This window comes from Loxodonta africana, chromosome 24, assembly GCF_030014295.1.
Source record: "Loxodonta africana isolate mLoxAfr1 chromosome 24, mLoxAfr1.hap2, whole genome shotgun sequence".
Lineage (NCBI taxonomy): Eukaryota > Metazoa > Chordata > Mammalia > Proboscidea > Elephantidae > Loxodonta > Loxodonta africana.
The window spans coordinates 34,558,481-34,582,857 of record NC_087365.1 but is presented as its reverse complement, the minus strand read 5'-3'; the positions used below and the strand labels follow the sequence as shown (position 1 = coordinate 34,582,857).

Below are 24,377 nucleotides of genomic sequence, written 5' to 3'. Positions count from 1 at the left end.
GTATGTCAGCATGTCTGTGTGTTTGCGTATTTACGTCATCTTGAGTCATCCATACACGCCAGGATGTGTGTGCATGTGTGCATCCCTCTGCAGGCCTGAGCCCCTTGGGACCGTAATCCCACCTCCATAAGAGCCCTGGAAGGTCAAGGTTTGGGGGAAACTTGCTAGGAACCTGGTCGGGATGGAGCAGGAGTTGTGGGGCAGGGCGGGCAGGGTGGGGGTGGAGGGGGACAGGAGCATATGCCAAGGGCCTGGCACTGCCACTTCCCTGGGCGGGCGAGTCCCAGCAGTGGGCAGATAGGTGGGGCCGACCCAACAGGTTCCAGAGGCCAGGGGCAATGGGGTGGAGCCTGGGTCTGACTTAGGGTAGCAGCAGGTTGGGGATCCTGCCCCACATACTGGGCGGGCGGGCAGAAGGCTGTTTTGCTGGTATCTTCTTCCTGCTACAGCCAGCCTGGGGTGCAGGCCATGGCGCCTGCTGGCAGGTGAGCAGCCAGGTGGGCAGGCATGTTTAGAAGCCTAAGGCCTGGGGGCTTGGGAGCCCAGGGCATGGCGGGACCCCTGCGGGGCCGGGTGGAGGAGCTCAAGCTGCCTTGGTGGCGAGAGGCCTCACCACTTGTGCTACGGCACAGCGAAGCCGCCCGGCTGGCAGCCGATGCCCTCCTGGAGCGGGGTGAGGCTGCCTACCTGCGGGTCGTCTCTGAGGAGCGGGAGCTGCCCTTCCTGAGTGCCCTGGATGTGCACTACATGACCAGCCATGTGCGTGGGGGCCCTGAGCTCAGCGAGACCCAGGGGCCGGAGGCCGCAGGGCCTGACCACCTCAGCCTGCTCTCCGAAGTCACCTCGGGCACGTACTTCCCCATGGCCTCTGATGTAGACCCCCCGGACCTGGACCTGGGCTGGCCCGAAGTTCCACAGGCCACAGGCTTCGCCCCTACCCAGGCTGTCGTCCACTTCCAGCGGGACAAGGCCAAGAACATCAAGGACCTGCTACGCTTCCTCTTCAGCCAGGCCCGCACGGTAAGGACCTCACCTCTTCAGACATTCATTTCACAGATATGGAAACTGAGGTCCAGAGGGGGAAAGGGACCAGCCTGAGGCCACACAGCAATTAAGGGTAGAATTGAGACTAGAACCTCTGGCCTTAACTAGATGACAAGCTCCTAGATGGTGGGCGTATATCTTAAGTACCTTGGTAGCCCTTTGGCACTCAAAACTATGGATCCCCTGAAGTCATCTTAAAACTGAGCAATAGTTTAGCTCAACTAGTAAAAAAGTTCTGCCTTGACCTTTACGCTCTGTTAAGAACTATCTATACTGGATCAAATTGACCACAGCAACTTGAAAGATTAGATAGGAACTTTTAGGGGGCAGTGAGTTTATATTAATGACGGAAGAACAGCTCAGAAAAGGAGGGTGAGAATGGTTACACAACTTGAAGGATGTAATCAATGTCACTAAATTATACATGTAGAAACTATTACGTTGGTATATATTTTGGTATGTATATTCTCAACAACAAAATAAGTAAAATTTAGAAAGAAAACCATGGATAACAGAACAGGAGCCATCCCAGGGACTCCACAAACACCTGAAAATGCATGCAGAGCTGTGCATATTGCAGGGAGGTTCTTTCCTGTATCTTTTTTGAGAGAGGGTCCGTGACCTTCATCAGATGCCCAAAAAGTTTTATGTCCCCAAAGCTAAGAACCACAACCTTGGAGAACACTGGAGCCATCCCCTTGACTTACAGAGGAGGAAACTGAGGACAGAGAGGGGCTGTGATATGCTCAGGGAACACAGGGCTCTGGCCCAGCGGGGCCCCTGGCAAAGGCCCTGGAGCCCCTGGCTCAGTCCTGCATCCTGGCCTGTGCCTCAGCTGCACCTCAGCCCCTCCTGCATGGCATCTGCAGCTGGGGTTTGGGCAGGGCAGGGGCACCGTGCATGGGCTTTGGCATGGCCTTGAGGGCTGGGCTTTCAGCTCTGCACTGGCAGGAAAGGGGAATGGGGGCTCCTGGGCTCAGGGCTGGGGAGCGGGGTTTTCAGAAAAGAACGGGAAGATCAGAAAAACCTGGTGCCTCCAGGAAAGGGTGGTCAGTGCTAGGGAGCTCCAGCCACAGACTAGCAGAGCTTCACTACTGGGCCTTGACTTCTGTGACTCAGGAGGCAGAGGCATGGATAAGATGACCCTTGCCTGAGGAAGCAGTGTGCTGTAGAACTTAGGAGGTGGGATACCAGAGTCCCCCAGTACCTTTGCCAGAGCCTCCGCAGCAAGCCTGCCTGTGCCCCAGGTAGGGGAGGGCCAGGCTTGATTGGCATCTTGGCATCTGGAATGAGGTCATTAGGGAGGTTGTTGCTATTGCTGCTGTTGTCACCCTTACCCTTTTGATCTTTCCTGCCTGTCCCTATCCCTCCAGCACTGGCCAGGCCTGTGCTGTGATCCCCCAGTGCCTTGCTCCTTATCCCCCATCTGGAATCCTCCAACTTGGGGCTAGGAGCCAGGCTCCTGCTCTGGGCCCTGTCGCCGGCTCAGAGTGACCTTGGGAAGTGCTTCCCCTCCATGCAGCCCAATGCCCTCGTTTGTTAAGAAAGCAGCAGGAAAGGAACATTTCCTGAACTTCTGTTGTGTGTGGAGCCTTTTCACATTTAATTCCCCATAACTCTGAGACCTGGCTGTCATTATCTCTGTTTAACAGATGAGGAAGTTGAGGCTCCCAGAGGTGAAGTGGCTCACTCAACGCCATAGTACCAGAAAGCACAGAGTCCAAATTTGAACCCAGTCAGTCTGATCGCAGAACTGGAGGGCTCTGCTCTGCCCCTGCCACGTCAGCCTTGTTTGGGAGAGGATGCTCTCAAGGCAGATACGTGGGATGGGAAGAAGTAGCAGTAGGGGCTTGGAGGCCCCAGGGGTGTCAGGGACTATCTGAGGCAGGCCTGTATGTGGAGTAGAAGACACAAGCCCCTGTCCCTGGACTAAACAGGAAACTTGTCGTGGGTAGAAGTGAGGGAGTCCACGAGTGTCACGCCAGACCTCTGCAGCTTTACAGGAAAACTGAAGCAGCACTGGTGAAGGGCTTTGGAGACCCCAGTCTATTTTACAGCTCTGACCCTTGAGAGGGGAGCCTCAGACCATCCAGAACTAGGGCAAGTGCTAGTGGGAAGTGCCAAGAGCTGGACTCGGAATCTGGGTCTGGGTTCTACCTCTGACTCCTTCCTCCTCCTGGGCCTCAGTGATCCCATATGTAGGATGGGGCTTTAGACCAGCACAGTGGGTCCACAGACATCTTTGAGAATCCAATGACAGATAAACACTCTGTCCACAGAAAAATGTACCCTAAAACTTTCAAACAACTTCCTTGGGTTCAAGACAGTCAAAACTTCCTGTGCCTGAGTTAAAAAGCCCTGGGCTAGGTCACTGCTAATGATTCTTCCAGTTCAGATGTTCTCACAGGCTCTGGCCTCCTGGTTTTCAGTCTGGTACTCTTTCCGGGCCTAGCAGGACTGAGCTTTCCCCTCTTCCCCCAGGCGATAGCTGTGGTGATGGACATATTCACTGACATGGAGCTTCTGTGTGATCTCATGGAGGCTTCGAGCCGGCGTGGTGTTCCTGTCTACCTGCTCCTGGCACAGGAATACCTGAGGCACTTTCTGGAGATGTGCTACAAAATGGACCTCAATGGTGGACACCTGCCGGTCAGTGAGGGGCAGGGAGGGGAGGCCAGGAGAGTCAATTGGGTGGTCAGCGGGCACTGGGGGCCAGTGGGAGCAGGGGACTGGTTTCCCTTAGTATTTTGGGTCAAAGACTCCACAGGACATCCAGATTTGAGCCCACAGTCTGTCAAGGTCACCCCTCCAACCGCCCTCCCCTTCCTTGGTCCAGAACGTGCGTGTGCGGAGCACATGTGGGGATACATACTGCAGCAAGGCAGGCCGCCGCTTCACCGGGCAGGCACTGGAGAAGTTTGTCATCATCGACTGTGAGCAGGTAGTTGTGGGCAGCTACAGGTGAGCATGAGGACTGGAGGGGAGAGGGCCTGGGGCTGTGTCCCTGGGTGCTGAGGGCATCTGGGATCTGGCAGCTTTGAACTTTCCCTCCTTTACCCATCTTTTCAAACATGCATGGAGCGCCTGCAACCTGCCAGGCACTGTGCAAGGCTCGGGGATAGTATGGGGAGCTCACTGTAGTGGAAGGATTACCTTAATGTCTTTGGCATAGAGAATAATTATCGTACATTGGAATTGGAAGGACTTTAGGGAACCTTGCCCCTAGTCCATTTTACAGATGGGGAAATTGAGGCTCTGAATTGGGCCTGAATTGGACTTGCCCAAGTCCTCCATTCAGCAGAGCTAGGACTAGTGCAGACCCTGGGGTCAGAGCTCTGTACCCCTCACTGTGGTAGAGTTTTGGTCCAGTTTCCTGCTTTGCTCCCCGGGCTGTGACCCTGCCTAGCCCCCAGGTAGTGCTTGGCCTCCTGACCCTGTCCCTCTGCCCTAGCTTCACCTGGCTGTGCAGCCAGGCTCACACGAGCATGGTGCTGCAGCTGAGGGGCCGCATCGTGGAAGACTTCGACAGGGAGTTCCGCTGTCTCTATGCTGAGTCTCGGCCTGTGGAGGGCTTCTGCAGTGGTGAGAAGCCGTCGCCACGGGCACCACGCCCTCCTCCGGTGGCCCTGGGCTTTGGGCCTGGCATCCCAAGCCCCACCTCCTCCTCACCCTCCAGTGCTAGCCTCAGCAGCGTCAAGCACTCTCCTCTGACGGGCCGCTCCTCCTACCTCGCTCTACCAGGAGGCTGCAGTGATGAGGGTATGGAGTCCTCATCCCCAGGTCCTGCCTGCCGTGAGGCCAATGGCCAGACCCCCTTGCAATGCCAGCTGTCAGACCCTAATCACGGTTCCTCTCCTGGACTCTACCTAGGCAACCTGGGCAAGCTGGGAGCATCTGCATGGTCCCAGGCCTTCCCTGCCCTCAACCACCATAGCGCCAGCCCCCTGGCCCTGGCTGTGGGCTCACCTCTGCTTCCCCACCCACGCCTCTTCTTCCCCTTCCCCCGGGGTGGCCTAGGCCTGTCCCGGCTCCAAGAGAACGGGGGTCCCAGGAAGCCAGGGGCCTAGCCCTCCACGAGGTCGCCGAGTACCTGGCCCAGCCCTGGAGACAGTGGATGAGACGAAGGCATATCTGAGTCAAAGCCATGGTCAGCTGGACCTCCTGGTCCCCTTCCCCAGAGCCCGAGAAGCAGGAGGCCCTGACTCTGGGGTTACCCTCAGCTCAGACTCACTTCGGCCTGGTGAGCAAGCCCCAGAGGACAGGAGGTTGGCCCCAAGCCAGAGCTACAACCAACTGGACCTCCTGCCCCAGGCCCAGGGTGCTGGAAGGACCCCTGAGTCAGGCTCCCCAAGAACTGGTGATCGGGTCTCAGAAGACAGAAGGCTGTCCCCGGGCCACAGCCAGACCCAGTTGGACATCTTGGCGCAGTTCTCCAAGGCCTGGGGCTCCAAAGTGCCCCCTGAAGCCAGCTCCCCAGTCAGGCCCAGCAAGCAGGGCCCAGATGAGCGGCGGCAGACTCTAGGTCACAGTCAGCTGGACCTCATCACAAAGTTTGGCCCATTCTGGGGAGAGGGACCCGGGCCCAATGGTCTCCCTGATCTGAGCCCTATTCGCCAGCCTGGAGTGGGCTCTGGGGACGAGAAGCGGCTGACCCTGGGCCACAGCAAGCTGGACCTCATCACCAAATATCACCAATTGCAGGGCACCAGGCAGGGGCCTGAGCCTGGCCTGCCCGTAGGTTCCACAGGTGGCCATCGCAATGGTGGTAGCAATGACCTGTATGGAGATGAGAAGCGGCTGACCCTGGGCCACAGCAAACTGGACCTCATCACCAAATACAACAAGCCCAAGTTCAAGGTGCTCCGAAGCCGCTTTGAGTCCTAGCCGCACTCCCTTCACGGTCAGGTCTCTCCTCCACCCATGGAGACTCTGGACTTGCTCAGGTCCTAGACTCTGAGCAGGGGCTGCATGGGGAGGGAAGTGTCTAGGAGCTCAGGTCAGATACTACCTGGGCTTACTTATACACACATACACACACACACACACACACACACACACACGGAAATGGAACCCACTTGTCAGACACTGTGTTGGGTATTCACACCAGTTACCTCTTCTCATCTTCATCCTTTCAACACCCTCTGTATAAGTATTATCATCCCTATTTTATAAATGTGGAAGCTGAGGCCCAGAGAGTTTGGATGACTTGTTTGGAGTCAGATCCAAGTAAATGTCTCTGCCTGACTCTAAAGATGATGTTTTTTGCAGACAGGACTCACAATAACCATACTTCACGTGTCCCGTGCACAGAAAATATACATATCACAGAAATGCTCTAAATGCTTGCACAATACACACAGGCATGCCAACAGGGTGTGCACTCACACACTGCACACCCACAGACACACACAACCAGTAAGCACACACAGATCCATGAGATAAACCAAAACACTTAGAATTCTAGTCGTAGGCACTCAATAAATGTCACTTGACAAAATGAATAGCTACACAAAATACATGCATTCAGTGCGTGCTGTAGACCCCCTCAGGGTCCACAGACCGTAATTATGCACACAGGCACATGTACACACATGCCAACCAATATCTTCTTGAGCCTGAGCTGTGTACCCAGCCCTGGGCTGAGCATGCCATAGAGCTGAGGAATGAGTCAGACTCAGTCCCTGGGAGACAAGGATTAAATGCACAGGAGGGCTGGGTGGAGACAAGGGGCTCCAAGCCCCCTCTGCCCTCACCGTGACATTCTGAGAGACGGTAGGCTTTTGTAGATTCTACAAAACATGGGTCAGGTACTCCTCTCCAAGAGAGCAGAGCCAGGCCCCTGTCCTTGAGCCTCTCAAGGTGGACCTTGGTCAGCACCATTTATCCAGGGGACTGAAACCCACAGGGGACTGAAGATGGCTGCTAAATGACTGACCAAGTACGTAGGAGAGGCACATGTGGAAACCGATCAGCCGCCACACCCTGGTCCACCCTGGGCCCCTCCCTACCAACTTTCCCTAAAACCCTGCTTTATCCACCTTCTCCCCCCTCTCCAATATCTGCTTTGGTCTGGTTCCCTTTTATTTGGCTGCATCTCCTTTTCCAGCCTCTGTCCTGGTTGTCTACATCTCCCTAAAGAACACCCTTTCCCTGGGTGACCTCATCCATCCCAGGCTTCAAACCTAAATCTCATTCCTCAGCTCTTAACTCTCCCTTTGCTCCAGAGAAGGCCATCTTCCTACTTCGTGGATGTCTGTCCCGCACTCAGGGCCAAATTAAGGCATGTGAAGGCCCTAAACACTGATAATCTGTGGTACACTCTCCTCTGCTTACTCATACATTTGAACAGGATATGTGAGTTATATGTACATGCATAAGGGAAACCCTGGTGGTGTAGCGGTTAAGTGCTATGGCTGCTAACCAAAAGGCCAGCAGTTCAAATCCACCAGGTGCTCCTTGGAAGCTCTATCGGGCAGTCCTACTCTGTCCTGTAGGGTCACTATGAGTCTGAATCAACTGATGGCAACAGGTTTAGTTTTTAGGTTTTTGTATCTGTGTGTGTATGTCTTAGCTATCCATGAAGTAAGTTCTTTTTAAATGGGACTATAATTTTTTTTTTTTTTTTAATATTAGTGATTGAACGCAAAAGTGACATATGCCTTTTAGCGGAATGAGATGAACTAGATCATAAAATTTTTAGTGGATGTGGGATACTAAGATTTTTACTATATACCACATTTTTTACAAAAAGAATATTCCATATATTCTACAACAAAGAAAAGTGAGTCAGTGAATTTAGTTGTTTCATCAATGTAAAATTCTGTGGATCTCCCACAACAAAAAATTGACTTTCACTAATTTTGCTTTAAATGGCTCATCCATCAGTTTTGATGCTTGTTTCATAATAAATGCTATAATTATAAATGAACAAATGAAAAGATGTCATAAAAGGAAATTTAATAATCAGAAAACAAATATTATAACAATATGTTTTATTTTGAGATAGATCTTTCATCTCTAACATGTTATGATTAAAAACATTTCTTTCTATTCTTTGCTCTTACAAATTCTTCAATGATTTTCTCACAATTAAGCTGCTAAAAAAATCTACTTCCATACAGAATAAGGACGGTGAGTTTAGTCTTTCTTGACTCACCGTTGTACACTGAGGGTTTCCGAGTTTCGTTAGGAACGAAAATGAGCATTCTGTTGTGCAGTTTGTGATCATTAAAGTTAGGAATATGTGTAAAGCAATGGCAACATTGAGAAATACGCATTGTATTTTATCTTCTATTATGGAATCACACATGCCTACATGAGAAAAAAATTGTCTTTCCTGAATATAAATTTAGTTCTCGTTTAAGAATGAAACTGTCACACTTCTCTGTAAAGGTTTGTATTTAAGTTATCAGGATAAACCTGCACTAATTTCTGGGATGCCTTCATGCATTCTTTATCAGGTATATCCACATTTTTTAAGAAGGAAAATCTATTTGATAGAACTTCATACACTTTTGCCCTTCTTTTCATGCAGGATTCAAGTATGTCAATGATAATGTAGCACGTGGTTAGGCCAAATTGATCTCTGGTACTCAATACTTCTGAAGCACTTCCAACATTTACTTGTTTCTTTCTAATTCTTCTGCCATGACGAACTGCTTGATAATCAGTACTTGGTAGTGTTTGTTTTGTTGTGTTTTCAGAATTTTCAAAATCTTCTCTTCAATTATGTAAATACCCTGTTAATGACTGGTAGAAATCCACGCATGTCTTCAAATTTATTTCTGAATCTTGGAGAACTTGACTTGTCTGATGAAAATGCGGCAACATATTATTCCACATAAGCAACATAAATACATACTCTAGTGTTTGCGTTTTGTTGATGTTTTCAGCTTCTCTTTAGTATCTCCTTTTTGTGTCTGCTCTTCAGCAATATTTTCTAAGGCACCTAGAGTCCAAGTGTTCGTTTCCGGGACTGTACTCATTGGTACAATATGTGCTTCCCAACGTGTATTAGAAAGACATTTTAATACTCCATCATTGCCTAAGTATGTTTTAAGAGCTGCCCATCAGTGGGTAGAGGCAGCAAAAATGTATAAAGCAACTGAATGGTAGAAAAAAAAAATCAACTGCTTCAGGACAACAATCTACTGTGCTACGTCCTACAAGATTAAGTGAATATGCAGCACATGGTATGAAAATGTCATATTCATTACATTCTAAAATTTCCTGTTCCATGCCTTTATAATGCCCTGACATATTGGCAACATTGTCATAGGAGTGGCCTCTGCACTTAGAAAAATCAATTTTGCAAACTTAGTGACGAACTTGGGAAAAGGATTCAAGACAGCAGCCTAGTCAGACGCACCACTCTGTGCCTCTACAGCAAAGACCCGAGAAACACAGTATAACAGATACAGAGGACAATCCTGGAACACTAAGCATCAAATGAAAGGACATAGAATTAGATCAAACACTGACTAGAAAAAGAAACCAAATGACAGCAGCGAACAGAGAAAGATATGGAGCAGAGGTGACCCTCCAGCTGGTCTGGCACAGTGGGGCCAGCAGCATCTCTGGGTGAGGAATATAGGAAGACAATGTCACAGAACTCCCAACAGGAGACAGAGAAACTACAAAAACAAACCTAGAGTGAAGCAAGTTGAGCAGGACATGAGGTGAAGCTAAGGAGGAAAAGCAAAGGAAAGAGGATGAGAGCTTCAGAGACAGGACCCAGAGACAGGGTGACACTCCGTGGCGGTACCCAACCAGTAGGGTGGGTGGCAAACACAGAGCAATAGACAAGCCCCTCCTTTTTTCTTTTTTCTTTTTCCACCTCCCTGGCTAGAGAAAGCACCTGCACACACACCCCAGCTACCTGCCCCCCCTCCCACTGAAGAGAATTCCTGCGTGCCCTCTGGCAGTCTGCCCACCTCCCCCCAGCCAGAGAGAGCACCTACCCACCCCACCCTTCCCATGCTGGAGACAGCACCTGCGTACCACCCCCAGCAGTCTGCTCACACCTCCCCCACTGGAGAGAGCACCTGTGTGATACCCAGCTGTTTGCCCCACCCCTCCCCTGCCAGAGAGAGTGCCTGCACAACTTCAGCTGCCCAGCTAGCCCCCCAACAAAGAGAGTGTCTGATCAGATATATCAAAATAAAACAAAACTAAAAAAAATAAATAAATAACACCTTAATGCCTTGGAGACAGCAGACAATAACAATCATATTAAAAAAAAGACAAGATGGCTCAACCAAGTGACCAAAATAAAGGGGCGAAAAACCTTCCTGAGGAAGAGACAGTAATGTAATTGCCTGATAAGGAATTCAAAAGGCTTATATATAGGGTCCTCAAAGAGACCAAGCAAAACACAGAGAAGACCCTAGAAAAATTCAGGAAAAAAACACAAGAACAAAACAAATTAAATAGACAATTAGAAATAATACAAAGACAGCAACTAGAAATCCAGACAATTAACAATAAAATATCAGAAATAGATAACTCAATCGAAGGACACAGGAGTAGAATTGAAACCATGGAAGAAAGAATTAGCGAAGTAGAAGACGTATCACTTGATACCAATTTGTTTGAGGAAAAATTAGAAAAAAGAATTAAAAAAATGAAGAAAGCCTGAGTTATGTGGGACACTACAAAGAGGAATAATTTAGGCATGATTGGAATCTCCGAACAGGAACAGACAAAAATAAAAAAAGCACAGAGAGAATTTTTGAAGATCTGCTGAAGAAAATTTCCCCAATATCATGAAAGATGGGAAGACTTCTATCCAGAAAGCTCAATGAACCCCGTACAGGAGGACCCCAAAGTCATCAAGATATATCATAATCAATCTTTCCAAGTCCAAAGATAAAGACAGAATTCTGAGAGCAGCTCAGGAAAAAAAAATATATATATATCACCTACAAAGGGACTCCAATAAGACTAAGCTCTGATTTCTTGGCAGAAACCATGCAAGCAAGAGGCAATGGGATGACATATATAAAACCTTGAAAGAAAAGACTTGCCAAATAAGAATCATATACCCAGCAAAACTGTCTCTCAAATATGATGGCAAAATTAGGACATTCTCAGATAAACAGAAATTAAGGGAATTTGTAAAGACCAGACCATCCTTAGAAGAAATATTAAAGGGAGTCCTTCGAATAGAGAACCAATGACATCAGACAATAGCCTGAGAGTAAGCCACACAATGACATCACCAAGATGCTAACCCAGACAGAGAAATCTCAAAAGTAAAATAAAGCTACAGAACCAAAAACAGGGAGTCAGATGTCAATGTTTAAGCAACAACAACTTCAAAACAAATAAGGGGACTAAATGGTGTAGACATATAACTTCCATATGAAGAGAAAGTCATGGCAATATCAATAAATAACAGACTGTTTTAAACTTAGGAAGATAAAGGTAAATGTCAGAGTACCACAAAGAAAAGTTAATAAACCTACTTACCAAAATAAAGAAGAAGAAAACCATAAACACTCAGTAAACACAAAATCAACAATGAAGGAAATGAAAAGAAAATACATGAACAAAAAGAACTCAGCAGAGAAAATTAAGTAGAACAAAGAAAAACAGCAACACCCTAACAAAAAGCATAGTAAAGTGACAACAGTAAATTCATACCTATCAATAATCACACTGAATGTAAATGGTTTGAATGCACCAGTCAAGAGACAGAGAGTGGCAGAATGGATAAAAAAAAACATGACCCATCAATATATTGCCTATAAGAGACACACCTTAGATACAAAGACATAAATAGGTTAAAAATCCAAGGATGGAAAAAAATATATATATCATTCAAACAGTAACCAAAAAAGAGCAGGAATGTCAATATTAATCTCTGATAAAATAAACTTTAAATCAAAATCCATCATAAGAGACAAGGAAATGCATCACGATTAAAAGGGCAATCCACCAAGAAGATATAACCATAGTAAATATCTACACATCCAATGACAGAGCTCTAACAGCATTGAAAAGAGGAAGTAAAGGTTCCACAATAAGAGTAGGAGACTTTAACACACCACTTTCAATGAAGGACAGAACAAATAGAAAGAAACTAAACAAAGATATCAAAACCAAAACCGTTACTGTCAAGTTGATTCCAACTCATAGCAACCCTATAGGACAGAGTAGAACTGCCCCATAGAGTTTCCAAGGAGTGCCTGGTGGATTCAAACTGCCAACCTTTTTGTTAGCAGCTGTAGCTCTTAACCACTATGTCACCAGAGTTTCCAAACAAAGATACAGAAGACCTAAACAACACAATTAACCAACTTGACCTCACAGATATATACTGATCTTTTCACCCAATAGCAGCACAGTATACATTCTTCTCCAACATACATGAATCATTTTCCAGAATAGACACAAAGCAAGCCTCAATAAATTTAAAAAAATCAGAATAATACAAGGCATCTTCTCTGATCACAACTCTATAAAACTAGAAATCAGTAATAGGAAGAACAAGGGGAAAAAATCAAGTACATGGAAACCGAATAACACTTTACTGAAAAACCAATGAATAATAGAATAAATCAAAAATGACATTAAAAAATTTCCTAGAATCAAATGAGAGTGAAAAGACGACACACCAACACCTGTGGGACACAGCAAAAGCAGCGCTTAGAGGAGAAGTCATAGCAATAAACACACACATTAAAAAAGAAAAGCCAAAATCAATAGCTAAACCCTACCACTCAAACAAATAGAAAAAGAGCAGCAAAAGAAGCCCACAGTCACCAGAAAAAGGAAATAACAAAGATTAAGGCAGAAATAAATGAAATAGAAAACAGAAAAACAATAGAATCAACAAGACTAGAAGTTGGTTTTTTGAGAAGATTAATAAAATAGACAAACCACTGGTCAAACTGACAAAGGAAAAAAATGAGAAGATGGAAATAACCAAAATAACAAATGAGATGGGTGACATTACAACAGAACCAATTGAGATAAAAAAAAGGATCATATCAGAATACCATGAAAAATTGTACTCCAACAAACTTGAAAACCTAGATAAATGGACAAATTTCTAGAAACACTACCTACTTAAACTGGCACAAACACAAAATTTAAACAGATCCATAACAAAAGAAGAAACTGAAGAAGTCATTAAAAAAAAAACAAAAAAAAACTTCCCAAAACAACAACAAAAACCCCTGGCCCAGATGGCTTCACTGGAGAATTCTACCAAAAATTCAGAGAAGAGTTGACACCAATTCCACTCAAACTATTCCAGAACATAGAAAAGGAAAGAATATTCTTGAATCTATTTTTTTAGTCTATGAAGCCAGTGTAACTCTGATACCAAAGTCAAGCAAAGACACCACTAAAAAAGAAAATTATAGACCAATATCCCTCATGAACATAGATGCAAAAATTCCCAACAAAACCTTAGCCAACAGAATTCAACAGCATATCAAAAAAATAATACACCACGATATTTCAAAGCATAGAACAAGACGGAATACTACCCAACTCATTCTATGAAGCTACCATCTCCCTGATACCAAAACCAGGTAAAGACATTACAAAAAAAGAAAATTATAGACCTATATCCCTCCTGAACATAGATGCAAAAATCCTCAACAAAATTCTAGCCAATAGAATCCAACAACACATCAAAAAAAAATTCACCCTGATCAAGTGGGATTTATACCAGGTATGCAAAGCTGGTTTAATATCAGAAAAACCATTAATGTAATCCATCACATAAATAAAACAAAAGATAAAAACCACATGATCTTATCAATAGATGCAGAAAAGGCATTTGACAAAGTTCAACACCCATTTATGATAAAAACTCTTACCAAAATAGGAATTGAAGGAAAATTCCTCAACATAATAAAGGGCATCTATGCAAAGCCAACAGCCAATATCACTCTAAATGGAGAGAACCTGAAAGCATTTCCCCTGAGAACGGGAACCAGACAAGGATGCCCTTTATCACCGCTCTTATTCAACATCGTACTTGAAGTCCTAGCCAGGGCAATTAGGCTAGACAAAGAAATAAAGGGTATCCAGATTGGCAAGGAGGAAGTAAAGCTATCACTATTTGCAGATGACATGATCGTATACATGGAAAACCCTAAGGAATCCTCCAGAAAACTACTGAAACTAATAGAAGAGTTTGGCAGAGTCTCAGGTTATAAAATAAACATACAAAAATCACTTGGATTCCTCTACATCAACAAAAAGAACACCGAAGAGGAAATAACCAAATCAATACCATTCACAGTAGCCCCCAAGAAGATAAAATACTTAGGAATAAATCTTACCAAGGATGTAAAAGACCTATACAAAGAAAACTATAAAACTCTGCTACAAGAAATTCAAAAGGACATACTTAAGTGGAAGAACATACCCTGCTCATGGATAGGAAGACTTAACATAGTAAAAATGTCTATTCTACCAAAAGCCATCTATACATATAATGCACTTCCAATCCAAATACCAATGTCATATCTTAAGGGGATAGAGAAACAAATCACTAATTTCATATGGAAGGGAAAGAACCCCCGGATAAGCAAAGCATTACTGAAAAAGAAGAACAAAGTGGGAGGCCTCACTTTACCTGATTTCAGAACCTATTATACAGCTACAGTAGTCAAAACAGCCTGGTACTGGTACAACAACAGGCACATAGACCAATGGAACAGAATTGAGAACACAGATATAAATCCATCCATGTATGAGCAGCTGATATTTGACAAAGGACCAGTGTCAGTCAATTGGGGAAATGATAGTCTTTTTAACAAATGGTGCTGGCATAACTGGATATCCATTTGCAAAAGAATGAAACAGGACCCATACCTCACACCATGCACAAAAACTAACTCCAAGTGGATCAAAGACCTAAACATAAAGACTAAAATGATAAAGATCATGGAAGAAAAAATAGGGACAACCCTAGGAGCCCTAATACAGGGCATAAACAGAATACAAAACATTACCAAAAATGATGAAGAGAAACCCGATAACTGGGAGCTCCTAAAAATCAAACACCTATGCTCATCTAAAGACTTCACCAAAAGAGTAAAAAGACCACCTACAGACTGGGAAAGAATATTCAGCTATGACATCTCAGACCAGCGCCTGATCTCTAAAATCTACATGATTCTGTCAAAACTCAACCACAAAAAGACAAGCAACCCAATCAAGAAGTGGGCAAAGGATATGAACACACATTTCACTAAAGAAGATATTCAGGCAGCCAACAAATACATGAGAAAATGCTCCCGATCATTAGCCATTAGAGAAATGCAAATTAAAACTACGATGAGATTCCATCTCACACCAACTAAAAAAACTAGTAAAAATCACACCAACTAGACTGGCATTAATCCAAAAAACACAAAATAATAAATGTTGGAGAGGCTGTGGAGAGATTGGAACTCTCATACACTGCTGGTGGGATTGTAAAATGGTACAACCACTTTGGAAATCCATCTGGCGTTATCTTAAACAGCTAGAAATAGAACTACCATACAACCCAGAAATCCCACTCCTCGGAATATACCCTAGAGATACAAGAGCCTTCACACAAACAGACATATGCACACCCATGTTTATTGCAGCTCTGTTTACAATAGCAAAAAGCTGGAAGCAACCAAGATGTCCGTCAACGGATGAATGGGTAAATAAATTGTGGTATATTCACACAATGGAATACTACGCATCGATAAAGAACAGTGGCGAATCTCTGAAACATTTCATAACATGGAGGAATCTGGAAGACATTATGCTGAGCGAAATGAGTCAGAGCAAAAGGACAAATATTGTATAAGACCACTATTATAAGATCTTGAGAAACAGAAAAAACGGAGAAGAACACATACTTTTGTGGTTACAAAGGCGGGGGGGAGGGAGCGAGGGAGAGGGTTTTTTATTGATCAATCAGTAGATAAGAACTGCTTTGGGTGAAGGGAAAGACAACACACAATACAAGGAAGGTCAGCCTAACTGGACTGGACTAAAAGCAAAGAGGTTTCCGGGATAAAATGAAAGCTTCAAAGGTCAGCGGAGCAGGGGCTGGGGTCTGGGGAACATGGTTTGAAGAGACTTCTAAGTCAACGGGCAAAATAATTCTATTATGAAAACATTCTGCATCCCACTTTGAATTGTGGCACCTGGGGTCCTAAATGCCAACAAGCGGCCATTTAAGATACATCAATTGGTCTCAACCCACCTGGAGCAAAGGCGAAGGAAGAACACCAAGGCCACACGACAACTAAGAATCCAAGAGACAGAAAGGGCCACATGAATCAGAGACCTACATTATCCTGAGACCAGAAGAACTAGTTGGTGCCCGGCCACAATCGATGTCTGCCCTGCTAGGGAGCACAACAGACAACTCCTGAGGGAGCAGGAGGCCAATGGGATACAGACCCCAAATTCTCATAAAAAGACCATACCTAATGATATGAATGCGACTAGAGGAATCCCAGAGACAATGCTCCCCAGAACTTCTGATGGCACAGGACAGGAACCATCCCCGAAGACAACTCATCAGGCATGAAAAGGACTGGTCAGCGGGGGGGAGAGAGATGCTGATGAAGAGTGAGCCAATTAAATTAGGTGGACACTGGAGAGTGTGTTGGCAACTCTTGACTGGAGGGGGGATGGGAAGATAGAGAGAGAGGGAAGATGGCAAAATTGGCACAAAACGAGAGACTGAAAGGGCTGACTCAATAGGGGGAGAGCAAGTGGGAGAAGGGAGTAAGATGTATGTAAACCTACATGTGACAGACTGATTGGAATGGTAAATGTTCACTTGAAGCTTAATAAAAATTAATTAAAAAAAATAATAATACACCACGACCAAGTGGGATTCACACCAGTTACCAAAGGATGGTTTAACATTAGAAAAATCAATCAATGTAATTCACCACATATAACAAAGGAAAGAATCACATGATCATCTTGATCGATGTAGAAAAAGCATTTGATAAAGTCCAACACCCATTCTTGATTTAAAAAAATAACTATCAAAATAGGAGTAGAAGGGGAATTCCTAAACATAATTAAGGCATATATACAAAAGCAACAGCCAACATTATCCTCAATGGAGAGAGACTGAAAGCATTTCCCTTGAGAAGAGGAGTAGACAACGATGACCTTTATCACCACTTTTATTCAATATTGTACTGGAAGTCCTAGCTAGAGCAATAAGGCAAGATAAGGAAATAAAAGAAATCCAAATTGGTAAGGAAGAAGTAAAATTATCTCTATTTCGGGTTGACATGATCTTATACATAGAAAATCACAGAGACTCTACAGGAAAGCTACTATAACTAATAGATGGATTTAGCAAAGAGCAAAACAAAAAACAAAAAACAAAACCCAGTGCCGTTGAGTTGATTCCGACTCATAGTGACCTTATAGGACAGAGTAGAACTAACTGCCCCATAAAGTTTCTGAAGAGCGCCTGACAAAATTCGAACTGCTGACCCTTTGGTTAGCAGCCATAGCACTTAACCACTATACCACTAGGGTTTCCTAGCAAAGAGTAAGGGTACAAAATTAACATACAAAAAATCAGTCAGATTCCTCTATACTAACCAAAAGAACTCTGAAAAGGAAATCAGGAACACAATACCATTTAAAATAGCCCTCCTCCCCACAAGATAAAATACTTGGGAATAAACCTAACTGGGGACATAAAAGAGTTATACAAAGAAAACTACAAAACACTACTGCGAGAACCAGGACCTGCATAAATGGAAAAACATACCATGCTCCTGAATAGGAAGACTTAACATTATGAAAATAACAATACTACCCAAAGTGATCTACAGATATAATGCAATCCCAATGCAAATTCCAACAACATTCTTTAACAAGATGAAAAAACTAATCACCAACTTTATATGGACAGGAAAAAGGCCCCAGATAAGTGAAGCATCACTAAAGAAGAACAAAGAAGGAAGCCTCATACTCCTGATCTCAGAACCTACTATACAGCCATGGTAATCAAAACAGCCTAATACTGGTACAACAATAGACACATAGACCAATAGAACAGAACTGAGAACTCAGAAATAAAACCATCCACCTATGGACAGTTAATCTTTGACAAAGGATCAAAATCATTAAATGGGGAAGAGATAGTCTCTTTAACAAATGGCACTGGGAAAACTGGATATCCATTTGCAGAAAAATGAAGCAGGATACCTACCTCATACCATATACAAAAACTAACTGAAGACAGATCAGAGACCTAAATGTAAAACCTAAAACCATAAAGATCATAGACGAAAAAATAGGGGCAAACCTAGGATCCCTAATTTATGGCATAAATAGATTATCAAACATAACTAAAAAAGCAAAAACAGCAGAAGATAAGCTAGATGATTGGGACCTCCTGAAAATCAAATACTTAAGCTCATCAAAAGAATCTTCCAACAAAGTAAAAAGAAAATCCACAGACCAGGAAAAAATTCTGGCTGTGATATATCTGATAAGGGTCTAATCTCTAAAATTTATAGGAAACTCCAACAACTCAACACCAAAAAGACGACCCAATTAAAAAATGGGCAAGGGACATGACCAGACACTTCATCAAAGAAGACATTCAGGCAGCCAGCAAATACACGAAGAGATGCTCGTGATCATTACCCCTTAGAGAGATGCAAATCAAAACTACAATGAGATACCATCTCACAGAGGTAATGATGGAACCGATCAAAAAACAGAAAACAACAAATGTGGGAGAGGCTATGGGGAGACTGAAATTCTCATATGCAGATGGTGGGAATATAAAATGGTACAACCACTATGGAAAGCTATATGGCACTTCCTCAAAAAACTAGAAATAGAAATACCATATGATCCAGCAATCCCACTCCTAGGTATATATATCCTAGAGAAATAAGAGCCACGACATGAATAGATATATGCATACCCATGTTCATTGCAGCATTATTTACAATAGCAAAAAGATGGAAACACCCTAAGGGCCCATCAAAGGATGAATGGATAAACAAATTCTGATACACACATACAATGGAACACTATGCAACGATGAATCCGCCAACATCTCACAGCATAGATGAATCTGGAGGACATTATGCTGAGTGAAATAAGTCAATCACAAAGGGCAAATATTGTATGAGGTCAGTATTATAAAAAATCAAGAAAAGGTTTTCACACAGACAGAAACATTCCTTGATGGTTACCACCAATTAGATAGTAGCCCATATTAACACAACGTGAGGGACGTCAGCACAACATAATCAAGGTAAAGAAGACAAAGAAAGGTATGCAAGAGTAAAAGACAACAATGGTAAATACTAAAACATATACAATCCTGCAACAACAGTAATAACAAACAATAATGTTGGAGTGGAGACATAGGTAGATAACGTGTGTGTGTGTGTGTGTGTGTACATGCTGCAAATATACACATGTAAGCAATAGTGCACACAGGGGACAGTCATGAAAATTTATCCATAACCGTATACCTCCTGGGGCTGAGATACTGGGCTTGAGACCTAGGGACCATAGTCTTGGGGGACATCTAGGTCAACTGGCATATCATAATGCATATAGTGCAAGTTCAAGTTGAAACTGAAAAAAATTAGAACAAGTCAACAAGAGCCAAAGTATGACCTTGAGTATATATCCCACCAGAATTTAGAGATCATCTCAAGAACAGGTTTGACGTGTTGAATACTAATGACAGAAGACCAGATGAGTTGTGGAATGACATCAAGGACATCATACATGGAGAAAGCAACAAGTCATAAAAAAGACAGGAGAGAAAGAAAAGACCTAACTGGATGTCAGAAGAGACTCTAAAACTTGCTCTTGAATGTTGAGTAGCTAAAGCAAAAGGAAAAAATGATGAAGTAAAAGAGCTGAACAGATTTCAAAGGACAGCTTGAGAAGATGAAGTATTATGATGACATGCGCAAAGATATGGAGGTAGAAAACCAAAAGGAAAGAAAACGCTCAGCATTTCTCAAGCTTAAAGAACTGAAGAAAAAACTCAAGCCTCGTGTTGCACTACTGAAGGATTCTACAGGAAAATACTAAATGACGCAGGAAGCATCAAAAGAAAATGGAAGGAATATACAGTCACTATACCAAAAAGAATTGGTCGATGTTCCACCATTTCACTTATTAAGTTTATTAATACTTCACATGTTCTTTTAGACATATTTCATGGGCTGCCCTCTCCTGTGTTACCATATTGTGAGATGAGACCTGCTAAAAGGAGCCCTGGTGGTGCAGTGGTTAAAGCACTTGGCTACTAAGCAAAAGGTGGGAGGTTCGAACCCACCAGCTGCTTCATGCGAGGAAGATGTGGCAGTCTATTTCTATAAAGACGGTTGTTGCTGTTGTTGGGTGCTATCAAGTCAGTTCTGACTCACAGAGATCCTATGTATGACAGAATGAAACACTGCCCAGTCCTGCACCATCTGCATAATCATTGCTAGGTTTGAGCCCATTGTTGCAGGCACTATGTCAAAATCTATCTCATCAAGGGTCTTATTTTTCGCTGACCCTCTCTCTACTTTATCAAGCATGATGTCCTTCTTCAGGGACTGGTTCCTCCTGATAACATGTCCAAAGTACAGGAGAAGAAGTCTTGCCATCCTGGCTTCTAAGGAGCACTTTGGCTGTACTTCTTTCAAGACAGACTTGTTCGTTCTTCTAGCAGTCTATGGTACATTCAGTATTCTTCGCCAACACCATAATTCAAAGGCATCAAGTCTTCTTTGGTCTCCCTTAACCATTGTCCAGCTTTCGCATGCATATGAGGCAACTGAAAATATCATGCCTTGGGTCAGGCCCCTCTTAGTCCCAAAGTGACGTCTTTGCTTTTCAACACTTTAAAGAGCTCTCTTGCAGCAGATTTGCCCAATACAATACATCGTTTGATTTCTTCCATGGGTGTTGATTGTGGATCAAGTAAAATGAAATCCTTGACAACTTCAATCTTTTCTCCATTTACCATGATGTTGCTTACTGGTCCAGTTGTGAGCATTTTTGTTTTCTTTAGTTCGAGGTGTAATCCATACTGAAGGCTGTGGCCTTTGATCTTCTAAGTGCTTCAAGTCCTCTTCACTTTCAGCAAGTAAGGTTGTGTCATCTGCAATACTGATGCCACCTTCTTCTTCCTATAGTCCAGTTTCTTGGATTATTTGCTCAGCATACAGATTGAATAAGTATGGTGAAAGGATACAACCCTGATACACACCTTTCCTGACTTTAAAACATGCAGTATCACCTTGTTCTGTCTGAACAACTGCCTCCTGGTTTATGAACAGGTTCTGAAAGAGCACAATTAAGTGCTCTGGAATTCCCATTCTTCTCAATGTTATCCATAATTTGTTGTGATGGATAACCGTTTTTGAAGTATCCTCAACAAAATTTTCCTTGCATGTGATATTAATGGAAACCCTGGTGGCGTAGTGGTTAAGTGTTATGGCTGCCAACCAAGAGGTTGGCAGTTCAAATCCACCAGGCGCTCCTTGGAAACTCTGTGGAGGAGTTCTACTCTGTCCTATAGGGTCTCTATGAGTCGGAATCGATTCGACAGCAGTGGGTTTGTTTTTTTTGGTGATATCGGTGATATTGTTCAATAATTTCCGCATCCTGTTGGATCACCTTTCTTTGGAATAGACATAACTATGGATCTCTTCCAGTCGGTAGCTGTCTTCCAAATTTCTTGGCATCAACAAGTGAGTACCTCCAGTACTGCATCAGTCTGTTGAAACATCTCAATTGCTATTCAGTCAATTCCTGGAGCCTTGTTTTTTGCCAATGTCCTCAGTACAGCTTGGACATCTTCCTTCAATACTATCGGTTCTTAATTATATGCTACCTCCTAAAATGGTTGAACTTTGACTAATTTTTTTTTTTTTTTTTTTTTTTGTACAGTGATTCCTTGATGCTTACTGCTTTGTTCGATATCTTGCTGGTAGAATCCTTCAAAACTGCAACTCGAGTTTGAATTTTTTCTTCAGTTCTTTCAGCTTGAGAAATGTAACCGTGTTCTTCCCTTTTGGTTTTCTAACTCCAAGTCTTTGCATATTTCATTTTAATACTTTATCTTCTCAAGCTGCCCTTTGAAATATTCTGTTTAGTTCTTTTACTTCATCATTTCTTCCATTGCTTTAGCCATTCTACATTCAAGAGCAAGTTTCCGTCTCTTCTGACATCCATTTTGGTCTTTCTTTCCTGTCTTTTTAATGACCTTTTGTTTTCTTCATATATGATGTCCTTGATGTCACCTCACAACTTGTCTGATCTTTAGTCATTAGTGTTTAATGTGTCAAGCCTATTCTTGAGATGGTCTCTCAAGTTCAGGTGAGATGCACTCAAGGTTGTGCTTTGGCTCTCGTGGAGTTGTTTTAATTTTCTTGAGCTTCAACTTGAACTTGCATATGAGCAACTGAGGTCTGCTCTGCAATCAGCCCCTGGTCTTGTTCTGACTGATGATTTTGAGCTTTTCCATCATCTGTTTCCACAGATGTAGTCGATTTGATCCCTATGTTTTCCATCCAGTGAGGTCCTCATGTGTATTGCTGTTTACGTTGTTGAAAAAATGTATTTGCAATGAATAAGCTGTTGTTCTTCCAAAATTCTATCATGTGATCTCCGGCATCATTTCTATCACCAAGGCCATATTTTCCAATTACCAATCCTTCTTCTTTGTTTCCAGCTTTCCCATTCCAATCACCAGTAATTATCAGTGCATCTTGATTGTATGTTTGATCAATTTCAGACTGCAGAAGTTGATAAAAAATCTTCAATTTCCTCATCTTTGGCATTAGTGGTTGGTGCATAAATTTAAGTAATGGTCATATCAACTGGTTTTCCTAGTAGGCTTATAGGGTCGCTATGAGTTGGAATCGACTCGATGGCACTGGGTTAGTGGGCTTATGGATATTATCCTATCACTGACAGCATTGTACTTCAACATACATCTTGGAATGTTGTTTTTGACGATGAATGTGGCATCATTCCTTTTCAACTTGTCTTTCCCGTCGACAGCACTGGGTTGGGTTTGTTTTTTTTTGGTTCCCGGTATAGTAGACCATATGATTGTCTGATTCAAAATAGCTAATACCAGTCCATTTCAGCTCACTAATGCCTATGATATCTATCTTTATGCGTTCTGTTTCATTTTTGACAACTTCCAATTTTCCTAGATTCATAGTTGGTACATTCCTGTGTTCTGATAATTAATGGATGTTTGCAGCTGTTTCTTCTCATTTTCAGTTGTGCTGCATCAGCAAATGAAGGTCCTGAAAGCTCGACTCCATCTATGTCATTATGGTCGACTCCACTTTGAGGAGACAGCTCTTCCCCAGTAGAATTCGGAGTGCCTTCCAACCTGAGGGGCTCATCTTACCTCACCGTATCAGACAATGTTCCGCTGCTATTCGTAAGGTTTTCACTGGCCAGTTTTTTCAGAAGTAGACAAGCAGGTCCTTCTTCCTAGTCTACCTTAGTCTGGAAGCTCTGCTGAAACCTGCCCACCATAGGCAACCCTGCTGCTGTTTGAAACACTGGTGGCATAGCTTCCAGCATCACAGTAACACACAAGCCACTGCAGTACAACAAACTAGCAGACGTGTGGTGGCATAAAATAAGTTCTCAGAAATTGGTATTGGCCAAGTACAGCCTTGGAAACCCTATGTGGCAGTTCTACTCTGTCCTATAGGGTTGCTATGAGTTGGAATTGACTTGACAGCAGTGGGTTTGAATTGGTTCTGGATCTGCTAAAAATGGATCAAACTGAGCAACAAGTTCAATAAACCCCCAAAATTTCCATTTTGAGGGGACCCAAATACTTCATTTCTTCCTTGAAAAGATAGTCCATATTCAGCAACTGTTATAATGACAGCAGCAACACATTGCAAAACGGCTTTCCAAAACTAACATTCATTAATTTGTGTTTCCAGTTCATGAGTTAAGCCAAAATCGTGTCTTCGGTTTAAATGTGACAACGTACAATCTCTGTGGGTTGAACTGTTTTCATATTTATCAATCATATTTGAGTTGCACTAATCACTAAATTCATCTGTAGCAAATTGAGGATTAAATGATTTAGGACTAGATAGTTTGTAAACAAATATACAGAGGCAACTGATGGAGAATACAGTAGCCACTCCCTCTTATAATTTTCACCATTAGCTTTGCACCCAAGAAATATATCCTGGCTACAGAACTTTACTTACTATCCAGAAATTTTTGACACAAATTTTCAAATGGTCCTCTGTGATGTTAACAATCACTTGGCCCTCTTTTGATCCAATAATTTATATCATTAGAAGAAAAATTATTCCACAAAGCAG

The 24,377-nt window shown here is 43.3% G+C and overlaps 1 protein-coding gene across 1 annotated transcript; it reads left to right on the top strand.

Moving 5' to 3' along the window:
* The first annotated feature begins 234 nt into the window (after window positions 1-234).
* On the top strand, window positions 235-9,994 carry FAM83C (family with sequence similarity 83 member C). Its single transcript, XM_003411519.3, is given in 5 exon segments — window positions 235-1,020; window positions 3,526-3,693; window positions 3,881-4,005; window positions 4,496-5,084; window positions 5,086-9,994. Coding segments are annotated over 5 exon segments (2,238 nt in total). The 5' UTR covers window positions 235-507; the 3' UTR covers window positions 5,929-9,994.
* The last annotated feature ends 14,383 nt before the right edge of the window (window positions 9,995-24,377 follow it).